This window comes from Sturnira hondurensis, unplaced genomic scaffold (assembly GCF_014824575.4).
Source record: "Sturnira hondurensis isolate 20B ecotype Veracruz unplaced genomic scaffold, ASM1482457v3 Scaffold0004068, whole genome shotgun sequence".
Taxonomy (NCBI): domain Eukaryota; kingdom Metazoa; phylum Chordata; class Mammalia; order Chiroptera; family Phyllostomidae; genus Sturnira; species Sturnira hondurensis.
Genome location: NW_028076699.1, coordinates 2,567,152 through 2,581,719, shown reverse-complemented (window position 1 = coordinate 2,581,719; position 14,568 = coordinate 2,567,152). Strand labels below are relative to the sequence as shown.

The 14,568-nt window shown below is 45.4% G+C and overlaps 1 protein-coding gene across 2 annotated transcripts in view; it reads left to right on the top strand.

Moving 5' to 3' along the window:
* C8A (complement C8 alpha chain) overlaps positions 1 to 14,568 on the top strand; it is a 58,244-nt gene that overhangs the window by 15,982 nt on the left and 27,694 nt on the right. For both annotated transcript variants that reach the window (XM_037043169.1, XM_037043168.1), the window contains exons 4-7: positions 496 to 643; positions 6,352 to 6,541; positions 8,799 to 8,999; positions 10,639 to 10,879. In XM_037043169.1, coding sequence (XP_036899064.1) covers positions 496 to 643; positions 6,352 to 6,541; positions 8,799 to 8,999; positions 10,639 to 10,879 — 780 coding nt within the window. The remainder of the gene's footprint in view (positions 1 to 495; positions 644 to 6,351; positions 6,542 to 8,798; positions 9,000 to 10,638; positions 10,880 to 14,568) is intronic.

Below are 14,568 nucleotides of genomic sequence, written 5' to 3'. Positions count from 1 at the left end.
ACTTAGAGAATAAAAAAGAGTTCCTAGGAAAAAGAATGTGCAAAAGCACAGGAATTTAGGGGTTTTCCATCAGTTCGAATAATTGCAGATCAGGCCCTTGAGAAGAGAGGCAGGGCGTGGGCCAAGCAGGTAACCCCGGGGCCAGACTATAGCATTTTGAGGAGAAATGGGGAGCCACTGCAGGATAAAGATCATGGGGATGACAGGGCCAGATCGTCATTTTAGAAAGATCACTGGGGCTGTAAGGTAGAAGCTAGATTTTCGAAAGGGGCCTGGATCATGGCCTGGGCTGGGGGGCTGTGGGTAGGAGACAGTGAGGCTGTAAGGAGGGCAGAGGCAGGGAGGGTGAAAAGAGGATGAAATAGGTTGGAGAGAGCTGAGGGGAAATTTAGGGGAGATAACATGTGCCATGGACTTGGTGACAACCAATGTGGGTCATGGGGAGGGGGCGGGTCTGGGAGGCTCCAGAAGCACCCACAGCCCCTCCTCTCTCAGGTCGCTGCCTGAAACGCCACCTCGTGTGTAACGGAGACCAGGACTGCTCCGATGGCTCAGACGAGGAGAACTGTGACGATGTCAGGGTCCCTGAAAACGACTGCAGCCTGTATGACCCTATTCCAGGATCTGAGAGGGCAGCTCTTGGGTGAGTTGCTGCCTTCTGGCCATCTGGGGGCACAGAATGATTTTTTTCCAATCATGAAAGTCAGTTTGGGAGACAGAAGAGGGTCTTTTTCGAGGGTCCTATGGAGTACTTCCTAGGAGGCAGGTGTCACTGTCCGTCTAAGGGGCCGTCTTCGTCCGAGTGGGCTCTAAAAACTACCGCATACCAGGTGGCTTACCAACCACAGAAATGTGTGTATTTCTCACAGTTCTGGAGGATGGAAGTTCTCGATCAGTGTCAGCACGGTCAGCTGAGGGCCCTCTTGCAAGTCTCGTATCCTCACAGACTGGAAGGGACTAGGACACTCTGTGGCATCTTATTTAGAAGGACACTAATACCGTTCACGAGAGCTACAGCTTCCTGACCTAAGCACCTCCAAAGGTCCCCCTCCTCATACCATCACAGCGGGGATTAGGGTGTTAACACAAGAAATTTGGTGGGGGTGGGGCAGGGACACAAACATTCAGTCCACAACAGGGGGCTTACCCAGTCCTGCCTACCCGACGCGCTTGCTTTCCGTTTCTCCCTCCACGTCTGCCCGGGCGTCCTCCTCTCCTTTCTCCTCTGCCCACTCTACCGCCCACTCCTCTCACACCAATTCCATTGCCAAGGCCCATCTAAGAAGCCACGTCTTCCACGAATGCTCCCCGATGTCTGAAGAGGACAGCTCACCTCTGACCCAAGTGCACGCCGCTCTCCAGGAGCCCTGTTGACATTCTGCTTTGGACTGTAGTTGCTGGTATAACCACGAGACCAGGATGGCACAGTGTGAAGAAAATGGGTTTGGGGTGACGTGGGAGGGGTTTGACTCTCTATCAGCGCTTACTCACACCCCCTGGCCATACTGTCTTTATCTGCTGTCAACCCTGATTCTAACTTTATCACATGCATTCTGCTCAGGTTCAGTTCCTGGACTGCGTCACACTCTTTTGCTCTGAATTTTAATAAGTTTAACTCCTTCTTTCTGAAATGTCCTTCCCCATGTTTCTAACCTGCCTCATTTCTTTCTTTCTTTTTTTAAAAGATTTTACTTATTTGTTTTAGGCAGCGGAGAAGGAAGGGAGAAAGAGAGGCAGAGAAACCTCAGTGTGTGGTTGCCTCTCATGTGCCCCCTACTGGGGACGTGGCCTGCAACCCAGGCATGTGCCCTGACTGGGAATTGAACTGGCAACATTTTGGTCTGTAGGCCAGTGCTCAATCCACTGAGCCACACCAGCCAGGGTAAGCTAATTTCTTACCTAGTGTTACAAACTGATTTCTGTCCCCCTGAAATTCATATCATGAATCCTTAACCTCTGTGTGTCTATATTTGGAGACATTGCCTTTAGGAGAGGTCAGTCAGGCTAAGTGAGGTCATAGGGTGGGGCCATCTAATAGTACTCAGATCCTTATTAGAGGAAGAAACCCTAGAGATCGGTCTCAAACACAGAGAAGAGGCCCCGTGAGGATGCTAAGAAGGTGGCCACCCGCAGCCCAGGAAGAGGCCTCGCCACAAACCCATCCTTTCAGTGCTTTGATCTTGGACTTCCAACCTCCTGAACTTCGAGAAAAAAAATGTTTGTTCTTTGAGTCCCCCAATGTGTGGTACTTTACACAGCCCAAGCTAACGAAGACCCCTAGGCATCACCTGCTCCACATACTCTTCTGGCTTGGTCCTCTCTCGTTGCTCCCAGAGTTCTTTGTGTGTCCTGCCCTTCCAGCACTTACCCAGACTGGGACATCTGTTACAACGTCCTTCTGCCTATGAAAGTAGCTCTCATCACCTCTGCTTCTCTAGCACCCGCCCATAGTGACACTCAGTGCTGTTAGTTTGCTAGCACTTTGTATTTGTCTTGGATCCTGTCCCTTAACTTGAACATAAACTTTTTTTTTTTACCGAGTGAGCCGTGATGTCAGAGCTTTTCTCATAATAGCTGCTCACCGAGTATTGGTTGAATCGGAACAAATCAATGTGATCAACTTGATCTTCACAGATGTGGAAACGGGGAAATGTAGTAATCATCACAGAGTGACTGGCCACTCTGCAGCCCACTCAGGGTCAGGGGAGGTGCTGGGAAATGCAGCTCTCGTCCACGATGGCCTCATTGCCCTAATACCACAGCCCACCCACCAGATAGGGTAAAATCCTATAAGTGCATGTAGGCCCACACTCATGAAAGGACTATAAAATTCTATTTTCTTTCAGACTAATAGTATTAGTTTGCTCAGGCTGCCATGAAGCGCCACACACTGGGTGGCTTAAGCAACAGAAATTTATTTTCTTACAGGTTTGGAGGCTAAGAATCTGTGATCAGGTGTCAGCAGGGTTGTTTTCTCTGAGGCCTCTCTCTCTGGCTTGTACATAACCACATTCTCTCTGCATGTCCACATGGTCTTCCCTCTGTATGTGTCTGGGTCCAATTTTCCCCTTTTTATTAGATGACAGCCCTCCCTACTGACCTCATTTCAACTTAATTGCTTCTATAAAGACTCTACCACCAAAACGCGGTCAAGGTCTGAGGTTTTCGGGGGGTCAGGATTTCAACATATGAATGTTAGGGGGGAATGCAATTCAGCCCTTTACACCAAGAAAACATGGTTAATGTAGATTTTGAAAGTGACTGTAGGGTGAAGAGAGAAATAGAAAATATTGAGGTTTGACTTGAAAAAGAATTACCTGCTTATTGGCAGAAAGATCACAGGCCCTGATCTGGTCCCACACGATTCAGTCAGGAGCATTTCAAAGTCCTGAACGGGCTTTGCCCACACCAGGCACTCAAACTGGTGGCATGGCCCCACCCCCACTCCCAACAGCTGGCATCCGGATGGGTTTTCTGTTCAAGATCTCGGATGCCTTCCCTGACATGTTTTTCTCATTGAAGCCTTCCCCAGACTTTAGTTTTTAGTTATTGTTACAGAAGTCACACATGTTTAGGGTAACAACTGAAAGTCTTCCTTCACCCTCCTGGGCCTGCACCCACCCAATCACCCTCTCTCACAGCCCTCCCTAGAGCTGGCGCCTGTTAACAGTGTGGGGTAGGCATGTCCAGGTCATGCAGAAGTGCACTGACAATACACATTGTTTGGAAAACATGCCTATAATATGTTTTGTGCATTCTAGACATAAGTATAGTTTACATAAATATATAGTAATCATACCATATATAGTCTATAACTTGCCTTTCTCACTTCATAATGCATTTTGAAGATTCCCCCCTACTTTCGTTGTCTCGTTTGAAGCACCGTAGTGCTCCATTGCAGCAAACTATGGCCTGGGGGCCAATTTCAGCTTGCTGTCTGTTTTTGGAGCACAGCTTTTGCCCTGCGATGGCAGTGCTGAGTAGTTGCTACAGAGACCTGCAGTCTGCCAGGCCTGAAATATCTGCTATCTGGCTCTCTGTTAAAAAATACTGTCAACTCTTCTCCTATAGTATAATTATATGATAACTTATGTAACTACTTCCTAGTGAAAGGTTAGATTATTTCCCATTTTTCTCTAATAAAGAAACACTGCAATGCATATCCTTATACATATTTTTAGAAGATTTTATTTATTTTTAGAGAGAGGGGAAGGGAGAAAGAGAGGGAGAGAAACATCAATGTGTGGTTGCCTCTAGTGCACCCTGTACTGGGCACCTGGCCTGCAACCCAGGCATGTGCCCTGACTGGGAATCGAACCAGTGACCCTTTGGTTTGCAGGCCATGCTCAATCCACTGAGCTATACGAGCCAGGGCTAATACACATATTTTTGTATTCTTGTGTGAATATTGCTGCCCAGATTCCCCCAAAGTGGAATTTCTTGACTATGTCTTTTTCTTCTCACTGCTACTTTTGCAACCTCATTTCCAAAACTGATGTAGGCTTAGGGTTACAGCACAATCTTGGGGCTTATCATTCCTTTGCATTTTTGTTGGCCCTGTTAAAGGGCTTGTATTTATAAGCTTTAGGCAGAAATATGTCCAATAGGGGAAAGGTAGGAACTGCAGGGTGAAGTACAGGGAGAAAACCCAGGTTTGTGTCCTCTAAGAACTCTGTAAAGAAAAGTCCAGTCGTGATTACAATTTACTTAGTCTTTCTGAGCTTCGATTTCTGCCCTTGCAAAGCTGTCAGGAGGTTGAAAGCTAATGTATGTATGCTCAGTGGCTGGTAGAGTGTTTATTCAGTTCATCGGAGCTATTATTGCATTGCTTCCACTAATATGAAGACAGAGATTAAGAAAGGAAGAGAACAGGGAGGTTAACTTCCCTTTAGTTGCTGCGGTATGCCAGGCGCTCTATAACTGTCCACTTATTCCTTGAGCAGGTTTTATTCAGTCTTTACCCTGCTCATCTCTCCGCCTTTGTGACTTTCTACAGAGGTAAAAACAAATGTGACAGGACAGTCACTGAATGCCATCGGACCACAGAGGAGGGATGACTGTCTGTGCAAGATAATCAAAGAAGGCCATACAGAGGAGGCAACATCTGAGTTGGGTCTTTAAGGCTGAAGAGGAGTTTGAGAGGCAGCAACAGGCGATCATTTTATTATGCAACACAAAAGGCTTTGATGGGCACGTCTGGGAAAGCTTAGCCAACTCTGAATGCTTTTGTTCAGTTAACTTTCTCTTTTAGATCATTAAAGCTGTATTTCATCTGTTTGACATTATCGCTACCCACATATGGTAAAACCATCCATAGCCTAAAATACAAAACAGTACTTGAGCAGATAGATGTGAAGTTCCCCAGAGAGAGAGGCCTGGGAAAATAGTCCCGGAAAGGCACTGGCCCCGGGAAAGGGAGCGTAACTGTGGAGCGACCAGGATGTGCCGTTGTGTTCCTTCTGTTTTACTCTGCCACTGTCCCTTAGATTTCACAAAAACCAGGAGGGGTAGTTTTATTTATGTCTGGTTTTCAAAAGAGGAAAAGGACCTTCAGGAAGATTCTAGAATGTTCCCCAAATCGCACCGCTAGTAAATGACAGAGTTGGAAATTAAACAGGGGTCTCCCCGACTTCCAAAGAGTGCACACTCTGACATTCGTGCCGCCGCGCAGACAATGGCCTGAGGATTATTACATTCTCAGCCTAGCACTCTGACTGACACCCAGTATTTCACACCTGCTTTTTTAAAAATCAGCAAATCCCTTTTCTGAAAACACTGTCAGCGACATGTATTTAGTGCTGCATGTTTGCTAAAAACTCTTAGGATTCCTGTACATGTAGAATATTATTCCTTTAAATTTATTCCTTTGGATTCATAGAGGTAATGTTTAATTCTATGAGGGCAGTAGTATTAACTGCTTTTTACAAATGAGGAAACTGAGGCACAGAGAGGTTCAGTGATCTGCCCAACGTCACACAGCCAGATGTGGCAGAGATGAGGAACTGGACCAGACTCTCTGGTTCCTGTGTTTGGACTTTCGATAATTGTGCATATCTTCCTCTCACTTACTCAGTAAGCATCTAGGGATGTCTCCTGGGTGGGAGCACTGTTCTAGATGCCAAGTAGGACTGTCTGGCTGCTTTAGTTAAAGAGAATCTAAGGGCCCAGGTCTTGCTTGCTTGGTTTCCCATGGTTACCCAAAGTGACCTTGAAAGTACTTCAAGGGTTCCACGGAACACGGTTTGAGAAACCACTGCTCAGACTTCCAGCTCTGTTTTTCCAGAGAATACCTTGTGCTGTCTTTGCCCTTCCAGTGCTCTCTCACAAAACCGACCTGCCTTTTCGATTTAGGTATAATATCCTGACCCAGAAAGAAACTCAGAGTGTGTACGATGCCACGTATTACGGGGGCCAGTGTGAGACGGTGTATAATGGGGAGTGGAGGGAACTTCGATATGACCCCGCCTGTGAGCGTCTGTACTACGGTGACGATGAGAAGTACTTCCGGAAACCCTACAACTTCCTCATGTACCGCTTTGAAGTGAGTCTCAACAGGGACACACACAGGCCACAGTGGGCTGGGGGCAGAGAGGAGAGGCATGTTGGTGGAGACAGATGCGTTGCTTGGAAGCTTTTGTTCCTTGTAGAGCTGGCTGGGGGCCGAAGGCCCCTTTCCGCCTGCCCGCTGCATGCTCAGTGCTCCAGGGCGCTGAGAGGCAGGGCAGGGCTGGGGAGAGATGTGAGCTACCTGTGACCTCCCTGACTGCTGCATCTCGGCTCCGTACCCAAATCGATAAAGTATATTTGGGGCCTATTATCTGGGTTGTTAGTCAGAAGACCTCTTTCCAGGTTGTGGACCTGGTAGAATATAAGGAGTTTCAGCCCTCTGTACCGGCAGGTTCTGCATCCATGGATTCAGCCAAATATCGGTCAAAAATATTCAGAAACATAAATGTTACGTTGTTGCTGACATCTACTATGAGGTTAGCCTATCTATGGTGGTTGCATCAGTACAGAACACGGACAGACTTTTTAAATTCTTGTCATTATTCTAAACAATACAGTATAACAACTATTTACGTAGCCCTTAAGTGGTACTGGGCATTAGAAGTCATCCACAGATGATTTAAAGTATACGGGAGATTGGACGTGCGTAGGTTACATGCAAATCCTATGCCATTATACAAGGGACTTGAACATCTGTGGATCTGGGTATCCATGGGTACCCTGGAACCACCCCCAACAGACACCGAGGGGCAAAGGTGTATAAGATCGTGAGCAGCCCATTGCCCCGCCCTGGGGCCCAGTCTCCTGTTATAAAGCAGGGGCAGGACAGGAAAAATGCTTGCCCACTGCCGATGATCTGAGATTCTCTCCGTTGCTAAAATTCCTTGGTGTCCTGGCTGTTCGTAGCAGCACATAGCCCAGGCTGCCCCTGACCATTCACTTCCTCAAGCTTCACCCTCCAGGTGAGAATGTCCATACAACAAATCTCATTAGATGGTTACTATGTGTCAGTTATCCTGCTTGCATACACATTCTCCCAGAACAGCACAATGGGGTAGATGTTATTGTTTTCCCATTTTAGATGCTAAAACCCCAGAGACTTAGAAGGATAACGTGTCAGGCCCAAAGCTGTACTGTGGTAGGTGGCAGAGATGAGATTGAAACCCAGACCTATCGGAACTGAGCCTGGGAATGTGTCATTTAGAAGAGAGGATGAATCGTACACATTGTATCCATATACTTTCTATCTATAGAGAGAGATGGTAGAATCCTAGGACTCTAAACAATTTTCAAGGCATATTCCCCACTCCTCCAAGTTTCTGAAGGGAAAAATATTGACCCAGGCTAAAGCCAGGCTTATGGAATCTGTGTTTAAGGACTTGGCTTCCCCAACCCACTTCCACATCTGCCATCAGGCCTCATATACGCCAAGCTGGAAGGCAGGGATGGTGCTATTTTTCTAAACTCAAGGGCGCAGGGTGTCCAACCTGCAGCCCGCAGGCCAAATGCTGCTCAGAGTGGCTACGAATATGGCCCAACACAAATGGTAAATTTACTTAAAACGTGATGAGACTGTTTTGTGATCATTTACTGTAATGTATACAATGTGCGGTGCAAGACAACTCTTTTTCTTCCAGTGTGGACCAGAGATGCCAAAAGGTTGGACATCCCTGGAACTCAGGGCCTATGTATCAGGCAAGACAGGACGAGAATCCTGGCAACACAGGATTCTGAAATCTCAGCGCTTTGAGGCAACAGTGCCCTACTTATGCTATTTGTCCATCCAAAGGCCTTAGCCCTTGCTTCCTTGGCTCAAACAAGGCGCAAGACCATGCCTCAGTTCAAGCTGGCAGAGAAGTGCAACCCTACTGTGTACCCGGAATGAAATAACTGAACATTCATGGGCAGCATGATCGTCATCTGCATGGCTTCCTTTGCCCCTTTCCGCCCCGGTCCGTACCCAGACCAGGCTTTCTGTATCTTTCCATAGCAGAGCCAAGCGGCCTTCTCTACAGGAAGGGTCATTAAAGAAATCTATGCTCAGAACAAGACAGCATTTTACCAGAATTTTGTGTGTGTGTGTTTACCTAAATATTTTAGCAGTACCACTACACACTGCCTATTTTCTGTATCTTAGTATTAATATGATACCCCAGTTAGCCTTTTAAAAGCCTTATTTCTAATAACTTTAAGCTCTGTAGATACTTTTCAAAGCAAAGATTTAAATATTATGGGTGAATTGGAATAAAACTCTACGTGCACAAATCTAACATCCACTTGTTTCTTTACAGGCCCTGGCAGATACTAGTTTCTCCTCAGAGCTGTATGACAATACAAATGAACTTTTTACTAAACTAAAAGATGGCCTGTCTGTGTCAGGTGGGTTCACCGTTGGTGGGGGCCTTGCACGCATCCCTCTCACAGTGGATGTGGGTGTGTCTGCATCACACGCCTCTTCGTTCTTGAAGGAGTTAAGCAAGTACAACGAGAAGGTATTAAATATAATGCCTGTGTTGCACAGTACTCCGTAATGTGTACCAAATATGTATTACCTTAATGGTATTAAAAAGTACAGTAGTAATTGAACCTTCATTTGCTTGTGTAATTGGAAATGTCTGATCAGTGGTAATCACGTTTATTTTTCTTATTATGCTTTTGCACACAGAATCACTACAAAGGAAATAAATTGAACGATGAGACTAGAACCTATATCACTTCACCCCATCTTTTTTCCTGGCTACCTGGAGCATAGAGGGAAATACCTAGAATGGTATTGTCTTAAAGAGAAATCACCAGGCCCTCTAAACTAGACCTGGGAGAATTCTAAAGCAAGCCTTACTGTTCCAAATAGATCAGAGGCCTGGCTTGCTGAATCAGTTTTTCACTTATTCATCAAACATTCACTACTAACTGACTATTATCCCAAGGGGCCAGGCAATGCTTCTTTGAAGAAAAAACACCTACCTGGACTGAGTTTTAAAGTCTAGTTCAAGTTCTCCAGAGGAAGGGAGGCGGAAGCTAACAGGAGGGTGTTCTAGGACTGGGAAACAGCAGGTTCAAAGGTCGGGAGGTGACAGAATGCCTCACACATTTGGGACTGAAAGTTCTTCAGCTGGCGGAAGCACAGAGTAGGAGGGAACAAGAGGGGGTGAGGGGGATGGAGAGGCAATCAGCAGCCAGGGAAATAGTATTGAACTGGTTAGAAATTTACAAAAATGTCTCAATAACATTGGTTCTTCCAGGACTGCGGATTCTGTTGGGAATCTAAAATACAGTTATAAAAATGAATTTATCTAATGTTAATTATACCCTGGAGCTTTGCCACAAATTAGCTGTTGATTCAGGAGGGAACTATTGTCCTGTTGTCTGGCTCTCACGTGTGGATATGGACTTTTCTATAAGCAGGTGACCTCCTCAAGCTTTCAGTATCACTTCGGATCAAGGTTCACATTACCCAAAAGTAATGCCTGTGCATGACCCTCTTCCTCTTAAACCCATTCAGCAATACCCTGGTCCTGGTTTCTTATTCTCCTTCTTACTATATCGGGTTCCTGCTTTCTTTATCACTCAACAGTACCAGATCATCACTGACTAGAATGCAAGTTACGTGAGGACAGGGGCCTCTCTCAGTCACGAGTATGTCCACTGCACCTAGTGTAGTACCCACGAGTGCAGGCACTTTTCAATATTTATTCAATAAATAAAGTAAATAAATAATCCTGGCTTTTGACAATATTTCTAAGCATACTTTTTGTTCACCACCTAATACTTGTATAGGAGGTTGCATAACACAATGCTTTAATTAGGGCAGGGAGCTATGTGGAGATGACCATGGACCAGGAGCAGAATAGAGGTGAGAAGCTCAGTGGAGCACATTGTAATAAGTAGCCCAGGTGAGCCTTGATGAGAACTTGACCTGGACAGGGCAGTGGGATCAGAGACGAAGTCATGGCGTCTCATATGTGTGTGTGAAATACATGAACACTCAATTACGTGTATCTCTGTGCTCATATGCTTATATGTAAATGCATATATTTCTCATAGCTGCTAAACACAGACCTTTTGCATTATCTCATAGGGTATCTCATTTGTTCTTTTCCCTCATTCCATGGCTGGTATTGCTGTGGGCAGAAATACAGCTTCCTGAGAATTTCCACAAAGGTGCAGACCGCTCACTTTAAAATGAGGAGGGACAACATTGTGCTGGATGAAGGAATGATGCAGTCGCTAATGGAGCTTCCGGAGCAGTACCATTACGGCATGTACGCCAAGTTTATCAATGACTATGGCACCCATTACATAACGTCTGGATCAATGGGTGGCACTTTCGAGTACTTCCTGGTGATTAACAGAGAAAAAATGGAATCATCTGGTAAGTGGAAGGTTTATGCACACGGTGGCCGGTGCCTGCACCAGAGCCTGGTTTGCACTTTTTGGAGCACTGACTGTGAGCCGTGCACGGTCCTGTTTACTCCTCGTGACAACCCCATGAGGTGCTGGTATTATTTTCAGGGGGTTGAAGTCCAGAGGGTGAAATGACTTACTAATTAAGCTCTCCAAACGTGATTTTAACTCATACTTGTCTGGCTTCCTAAAATTATGTGTTTCACCATGGTTGCCTCTTTAGTAATAAAGAGGTAATTTTGTTATTCAAAACATCAAAATTTCTTTTAAATGTGGATTCTTGATTAATGGAACTACCATACCCATCAGTGATACCAGAAAACTGCAGTCACCCCGATCCCTCCATCTCTTTCCCCCCATAGATCTCTGGGGCCCCTCAGGCCTCTCTCCTGAACAGCTCTGGTCTACCTGCTGTTCTCCACATTTCACCAGTGACTGCATCAGCTCCAACCCATTCTCCTCTATTGCCACCAGAAGAATCTTTCTACCTCACAGACAAGACGTTATGACTTTCTTGCCTAATACCCTGAATGGCTAGGAATAAAGTCTAAACTTCTTAGCATGGGATCATCTCAGTGTACCTCCAAACTGCTGCAATAGTGGTTCTCAAAGTGCGGACTCCAGCTGGCAGCATCGGCCTGACCAGGGAACCCGTCAGACATGCAAAACCTCAGGCGCCTACCCCGAAGCTACCGAATTAGGAACTCTGGGAGTGGGCACAGCAGGCGGTGTTACAACAAGCCCTCCAGGAGATTCCAATGCTCATGAGTTTGAGAACCACTGACCTAATCAATGAATGAGTAGAAGGGGGAGAGATCTACCCATATGTCAAAGCCAAGGTCAAATTCTTGGTTTCAAGATGTTTTCCTGAGTGCACCAGCCCAGGCTGGCCACTTCTTTTCTTCAAAAAATTCTTATAAATTCCACACTGCATAGTCTTTAACAACCAATTTTCCAAATGTTTAATATTTTTTTCCTCATCTAGATCCAAGATCTTTAAAAGCAAGTATCATGTCTCATGCTTTTCTACTCAACACAGGACTTAGTATGTAGTGAGTGTGTAAACAAGACATGGAGTTTGAAAGGGGTATTCATTTGGATTCCTGGCTAGGGTCTCTCATTAGTTAAGTCATGTATCCATATATTCATTCTTTCATAAATCACACTCTATTGAGTATCTACTGTATGTTCACGCTAGGGAGACAATGGTGAGCACATCGAAGTATGTTTCCTACCCTCTTGTAGCGTAGTCATCTTCAAACTGCAGGGTGCAACCCCACAGTAGGTCTTGTAATCAATGTACGGATCCCAGACAACATACTGAACAACAAAGGATAGAACAGAAAATGTCATCGTGGATTATAGGCCATGAAGGTAACTTATTGCCTCAAGAAACTTTTGCCAGTTAAACATAGATGTGTGTATGTGCACAGAGTCACAATACAAAATAAACAATTTAGTATGGATCAATGTAAAAAAGAGTTTGACAAACTTAATTCAAGTGGGTCTTTTTAGAATAATTCAGAAACACGAGGAAGGAAAAAGAGCTAACATGTGTTGAGCACCTATCAGGTCCTAGGTGCCTTTGCGTATATTCTCATTTAAATTTCTGGACAACACTTGGAGGTTGGTGTTGTGATAGTTTTAGCCCTGAGCAATGCTGAGGCTCCTCGGGGAGGTCAATTACTCTGCCCAGGGCTGCAGGAACTTGGCGTGGGAGCCCTTGGACCCATGGTCTTTCCACCATGTGGTCACGGGTAAGCCTTTCATTTGGGCTCGGGCCCCTGTCTTTGGTGTTGGATTCCTAATTAACTGCCTGGGGTATCTCGGGGTCCCTCCTCTTTACAATCTGTGAGGCAGGAATGGGCTTTCGGTGTGGTTAATATTCAAAAGGAGCCCACCAACAAATTGTCCCAGGGATAATTACCTCAGCTCTGTTTATAGAAAACCATATGTCGGTAATAGCACAATTTGCTATTTGCGAAGAGCTGATTTTCTATAAATCTGGAAAGTTAGTGTTGCTTTTCTATAAATATGGAAATGTGCTAATCATCACCTCATCTGCTGGAGACCGCTAATAAATCAGAATGTCATTTACATATTAACCTACCAAGAACAAAGACATCTACCTTCTTTCCCTTTGACAAATGGAATCATGCACATGCTCTCTCCATGTTTGATGTTTGTCTAGTTTCGCTTTGTCTCTTGCTCCCCCCCTCTCTCTCACTGCATTTCTTTCTCAGTGCCTTGCTCTTTCTCTCAACCCATTTCTCTTTCTGTCCTCTTTGTCACTGTTTTTTTCTCTCTGTGTACCTTTAATCTATGTGACTTTAATAATATTTAGTCTACTATGTTCTTATTTCTAAGGAAATTCTTGTGAGGTATATACATTCATGCTCTCAAAGAGCTGGGCTTGGTATGGGAGGATTTAAGTGAACACATTGGCTGGTTCACTGTCAGGGCATCTTTGGTCTTTGGGTTTGCCTCAGATCCTCCCTGGGTCCGTCCCAGACAATGCACAAAGCAGTAGCTCTACTGTGTTCTTTAGATACAATGCTTCTCCCCCAAAAGACAGCATGACACCAGGCATCAAAAATCTTGTGAACTCTTGGATGTTGGGGAGGTGATGTTAGACTTCAGTGGGATCCCAGTTTCCTCAGTGTCTGTGGCTGACAGCTTTCTACCTTCTGTAGGAACCAGGATAGCTTTGGGCTTGAATTTCTGGATTTTGATTTTTTTCCCCCTTCTTTATCCTCTCTTCGGAGATCTTATTGTTTGTTTTGGTATCAAGGTATGACAAAGAGAATAGCGTATTCACTGGTCTGGCCTCTCTGGAGTCTGATAATTGCCTTAGACAGGTCAAGTACTCCAGTGACATTGCTCTGGCCATGTATGTTCCCTGCCTCCCTCTGCACATGCTGTGCCATCAGCATCCAGAGCACGTCCCTCTCTTGCCAAACTGGCAGAGTCAACTCAGATGGACCTTGTATGGCCATCTCCATCTCTGTGATACCTGCCCAGACGTCCCTCCACCCCTTCTCCTATAGTTTTGTTTTTTCATACATTCATTCTTTCAACCATGTTTATTGAATTTTTATTATGTCAAGTGAACAAAATCAATATGGTTCCTGTCCTTGCAAAGCTCTTGATCTAGTATAGGAAACAAAATAAACAGCTCACAGCCCAGATGTCATCTTGGTTCCTTCTTTACTTCCTGCTCATTGATAATATCTGTTGACTTTACTTTTAAAACACATGTGGCAACTGTCCTCCCTCCTGTATTACCATGTAGCTAGTCTAAGCTAGCCTATTTCTCACCTGGGCACTGCTGGAGTGTGGTGGACCCCTTCCTTCCTTCCTTCCTTCCTTCCTTCCTTCCTTCCTTCCTTCCTTTCCTCCTTCCTTCCTTCTGTCCTTCCTTCCCTCCTTCCTTCCTTCCTTCCTTCCTTCCTTCCTTCCCTCCCTCTTGCCCTCTTTACTTTCTTCCTTCTTTTCTTCCCTTACTGGTGTCATCATTCTTGTTCCTTTACATTCTAACACACCGAGCTCACTTTAGCCTCTGGCTGGATATTAGCTGTCTCCTCTGTCTGGGTCGCCCTTTCCCTCTGGTGTTTGCGGAGCTGTATTCTCACCATTTGGATATCGAATGAAATGCCG